This window comes from Cupressus sempervirens, chromosome 8, assembly GCF_028749045.1.
Source record: "Cupressus sempervirens isolate cs-2001-9-10 chromosome 8, ASM2874904v1, whole genome shotgun sequence".
Classification (NCBI taxonomy): domain Eukaryota; kingdom Viridiplantae; phylum Streptophyta; class Pinopsida; order Cupressales; family Cupressaceae; genus Cupressus; species Cupressus sempervirens.
In genome coordinates this window covers 684,566,167-684,571,301 of record NC_143125.1, presented here as the reverse complement: position 1 = coordinate 684,571,301, position 5,135 = coordinate 684,566,167, and the positions used below count along the sequence as shown (strand labels likewise).

The window sequence follows — 5,135 nt, the reverse complement described above, 5'->3', positions numbered from 1 at the left end:
AGTCTCACGTTCGTACCACACGTGCAACCTCTGAAAACAGCGAATTAAACAGAAAAATAGGGAGTTCTTTATTCATCCAATGAAAAATCCGTACAAATGAAGTTCCTCTGTTCTTTTGGGAAGAGGATCAATATATTTATAGCCTAATGACACCTAAAAACTGACCTCCAAGGCAGTTAGAGGTCAAATGTAACTGATTTGCAAAAGTTGCACAGTTTTCTTGCAAAAGTTGTCAGCAACTTTTTTTCAAAACTGCCGATATGAGCAACTTTTCATATGAAGACTTCAAAACACATTCTAAACGTGATATTATTGAGCATCATGGCTATTTAGGCCATATGAAACCCTCCTAAACACCTAAAACATATATACCCTATAGGCTACTTACATCCTTGGTTTATAGGGTCACCAATTAAGATGAAGTGCCTACACAAATGGGCTCATATTTATTCAAACCTTGCATAAAACGTCATAAAACCTCTAATTACATCCAAAGAGGTATGAGGAAGGAAGAATGAAGACAAGATGGAGTTTTTATCCATTCCTCTAATACCAAGCTTTGTGCTCTGCACCATACTACCCCTCTCCAAAAGAACTCAAGTCCCTTGAGTTGGGAATGGTGTTAAATTGATAGCCTGCTTTCTCTATCTCTGCTTGAGTCATCCATGTTGCATCCTCCTCAGGTAACCCAGCCCATTTGACCAAGTAGGTATAGTATGTGCCTCTTCGTGTCTCCATAGAAACTCTCTTGTCCAATATGCACTCAATTTGGAGTTTATGTGTCTTTGGCAATGCAACATCAGTAACCTGCTCTTCCAGACCTGTACCTGCATCCACAATATCAGTAGGTTCTTTGAAAGCAAACAAATCAGAGACATTAAAGATTGGTGACAATCCAACATCCGGTGGCAATTCAATTTTGTATGCATTGTTCCCACATTTTTGTAGGATCTTAAATGGACCAATTTTCTTTGCCATCAACTTGGTATGCTGTCCCTTTGGCATCCTTTCCTTCTTCAAATGGACCATGACAAGGTCTCCAACCTTGAACTGCAAATCCCTTCTTTTCTTGTTGGCATGTTCTCTGTACTTGTCTGCAGATTTAGACAGTCTGTCTTTCACTTGGTGTTGTACCTCCTTCATCACTTGTGCAAAGTCTTGAGCTTGGGCACTTCTCCTCTCCATCTGACTGACATCCCTTAACTCTAGTACTCCCCTTGGGTGTTCACCATAAACAATTTGGAATGGTGTCAAACCAGTACTTCTGTTTACTGAATCATTGTATGCATATTCAGCTTGTGGTAATATATTATCCCATGATCCACCATATTGTTGTGCCAAGCATCTTAGTAGGTTCCCTAGTGACCTATTTGTTACCTCAGTCTGCCCATCTGATTGAGGGTGATAGGCAGAAGAAAAATTAAGATTTGTTCCAAGTCTTTTCCAAAGAGTCCTCCAAAAATGTCCTAGGAACTTGGAGTCTCTGTCTGAAACAATAGACCTTGGTAAACCATGGAGTCTTACCACTTCTTTGAAGAATAGACCTGCAATGTTTGAAGCATCATGTGTAGTTTTGCAAGGGATAAAGTGAGACATTTTGGAAAATCTGTCAACAACCACAAACACACTATCATTTGCTGCCTTAGTTTTTGGTAATCCCAATACAAAATCCATTCTTATTGAATCCCATGGTCTGTCAGGGATAGGTAGAGGAGTATAAAGCCCTGCATTTGATGAGTGCCCTTTAGCCTTTTGACAAATTATACAAGATTCCACAAACTTTCTTACATCGGACTGCATTTTTGGCCAATGGTAGAATCTCCTAACTTGCTCAAGTGTTTTGTCTAATCCAAAATGACCAGACATGCCCCCACTATGTTTTTCTTTGATTATATTCTCTCTATATGATCCCCTAGGAATACATAATTGTCCCCCCTTAAACAATAAACCATCTTGAATTAAAAAATCAGAGAGCTCTGTGTGATACCTGCCTTCCATGCTTTGGCAAACTTTATAAATCTCTTTGAAATCTTCATCTTGGCTGTATAGATCCTTCATACCTTCTATGCCAACGGTTTCAAGTTCAATTGATTGAACTAGGAGGTTTCTTCTGCTTAGGGCATCAGCAACTTTGTTTGTGATCCCTTTCTTGTGCTTGATTGAGAAAGTATATGCTTGGATGAACTCCATCCACTTCATGTGCCTTTGATTTAATTTTTCCTGCCTGTTAAGAAAGCTCAAAGCCTGATTATCAGTAAAAACAATAAACTCCTTGGAAAGTAAATAATGCCTCCATCTTTTTAAGGATTGGACCATAGCATACAACTCTAGATCATATACTGAATATTTCTGCTTTGCTTCATTTAACTTCTCACTAAAGAAGGCTATTGGTCTGCCCTCTTGACTCAATACACCACCAATAGCTTTAGTGCTTGCATCACATTCTATGACAAACACTTTGTTGAAATCAGGGAACTTTAGGACTGGTTCTTGTTCTATCTTCTGCTTCAGCATTTGGAAAGATTCTTCTGCAGCATTAGTCCATACAAAATGACATTTCTTGCCCCCCTTAATGGTATCCACCATTGGAGCAGATATCCCACTGAAATTCCTTATGAATTTTCTATAAAAATTACATAAACCATGGAAACTTTTAACCTCACCAGCAGTGGTAGGAGATGGCCAATTTATTATAGCTTCTACTTTGGAGGGATCCATTTTCAAAGAGTCCTTAGAAATAACGAAACCAAAAAATATCAGTTCATCCTTCACAAATATACACTTTTCCAAATTGATCTTGAGATCTTCCTCATGCAATCTTTTTAGGACCAAATCTAGATGTTTGAAGTGTTCCTCTTCATCCTTGCTAAACACTAGTATGTCATCTAGGTATACCACAACAAACTTGTTAAGGAAAGGCTTAAGTACCTCATTCATCAATCTCATGAAGGTACTTGGGGCATTTGATAGCCCAAATGGCATCACAAGCCACTCATAAAGACCCTCAGTTGTTTTAAATGTTGTTTTCCACTCATCCCCTTTTCTGATCCTTATCTGATGGTATCCACTTTTTAAGTCTACTTTGGAGTAAATTTTAGCCCCTCCTAAACAATCCAACAAATCTTCCATTCTTGGCATGGGAAACCTATACCGGATGGTTATCTTGTTTATAGCCCTTGAGTCCGTACATAGCCTCCATGTTCCTTCCTTTTTTGGTGCAAGTACTGCAGGTACTGCACATGGACTCACACTCTTCCTAATCAGACCCTTAGACAGCAACTCTTCTATTTGTTTTGCTATCTCCTCATTCTGTTCTGGAGTCAACTTGTATGCAGCCTTATTTGGTAAAGTGGCCCCTGGTATGAGGTCTATACAATGACTCACCTCTCTCTCTGGTGGTAAAGTAGATGGTACACTCCCTGCCACAATCCCATGATACTTGTTTAGCAAATCCCTAACCTCCTTGGGTCCTACATCATCTTTTTTCAAATCTGCTCTAGGCTTGACTAGGTTCCTTGATTCTTGTTTTGGTCTTACCACTATTGCAAAGCAGGGTGTGTCCTTTTCTTTTATAGTTTTGAGGAATTCCTTCTCCCCTACTAAAGTCACACTACTAACTATATGGTCTGATTTGTTATCATCAGGCAATGGCCTCATTGTATACTTAACACCTCCCTTAGTTATTGTATAAATGTTGGTTTCTCCATCATGCCTTGATTTTACATCAAACTGCCATGGCCTCCCTAATAAGAGGTGACATGCATCCATCTCAGTGACATCACACAAAACTTTATCAGAATACTCTCCTAATGTGAACTCCACCCAAACTTGTTCATTTACCAATGTTTGTTTGTCTTTTGTCAACCAAGAAGCTTTATAAGGGTATGGGTGTGGTATCCTAGGCAACTTTAATTTATCCACCATTTCTTTAGATGCTATATTGTCAGTTGACCCTGAATCCACAATTAACTTACATACCTTTCCTTTCACCTTGCAATGTGTCCTGAACAATGTTTTCCTCTGAGGTGGTTCAGCAGGTTGTGGTACCTTCAAAAGTGTCCTTTGCATCATGAGGCACTCTCCAGTTTCAGGATTAGCAAGTCTGGAGGTTGTGGTGTGATAGGATGAGATGCTTTGCCCATCCTCTTCTTCTTCTTGCAATAGATTAATTCTCCTATCTCCGGGTCTGCTGCTGTCTCCTCCTTTTTGGGGACATCTAAAGGATTGATGCCCTGTCTGATTGCAAATAAAACACCTACCAGTGAAGACCTGGCCTCCTCTGCTCCTGTTGCCATTCCTTCCTCTATTGCCATTATTGCCTCTGCCTCTAAAAGATCCTCTTTGACTGGTATCCATATTCTGATTCTGATTTTCATCTCTGAAACCAGAGCCTCTGCCTTGAAATCTGCCTCCTCTTCCTCTAAAATTATTGCTACCTCCTCTTTTGTTGGTGTTTGAATCACCTCTCCTCTTATGCTTCTCTTCAATCTTCAATGCAAGATTAAAACACTGGTGTATAGACTCCAAATTTACCAATGTCAATTCATCTTGAATAGAATACTTCAAGCCACTTACATATCTGGCTAGTTTTTGTTTATTTGTCTCATTGACCTTGGCTCTTAATGTCAAGTTATGGAACTCTTGTGTGTATGTGCTCACATCAAGATCCCTTTGTTTGAGGTTATGCAACCTTTGGTTCACAAGGATTTCATAATCCTCGGGCACAAACTGCCTCTTAATCTCTGCTCTCATTTTTTTCCAAGTAGTTATGGGCTCCTTGCCATCCTCAGCCCTCTCATTCTAAACAAAATTCCACCAGCTTAGTGCTGCACCCTTCAACTTAGTCTTGGCAATCTTTACTTTTTGGCTTGGTGGAATATGGTCACATTCAAAGTGATTGTCCATGGCTTCAAGCCAATCAATGCATTCATCAGGATTGAGTTTTCCTTGAAATGTAGGGATCTCTCCACCCTTGACTCCCATCCTTTCTAGTGCTTGTAAGAGAGGCCTTTGATCAGGTGGTACTGCTGTTGCATTGTCATCTTGCTCCACCTCTTCATTTTCTGATTCATAGTTTTCTCCTCTCTTCAACTTGCCCTTGAGTCTCTCCAACTCTCTCTTGACTGCTCTGTTCT

At 39.8% G+C, this 5,135-nt stretch overlaps 1 protein-coding gene across 1 annotated transcript; it reads right to left on the bottom strand.

Moving 5' to 3' along the window:
• Positions 1-576: 576 nt before the first annotated feature.
• Positions 577-4,752, bottom strand: LOC149544308 (uncharacterized). The gene is made up of 2 exons (XM_089795951.1): positions 3,226-4,752; positions 577-2,730 (listed from the first exon to the last, which is right to left on the bottom strand). The coding sequence occupies exons 1-2, from the start codon at positions 4,750-4,752 to the stop codon at positions 577-579; spliced, it is 3,681 nt and encodes a 1,226-aa protein (XP_089652077.1).
• Between the last annotated feature and the right edge of the window lie 383 nt (positions 4,753-5,135).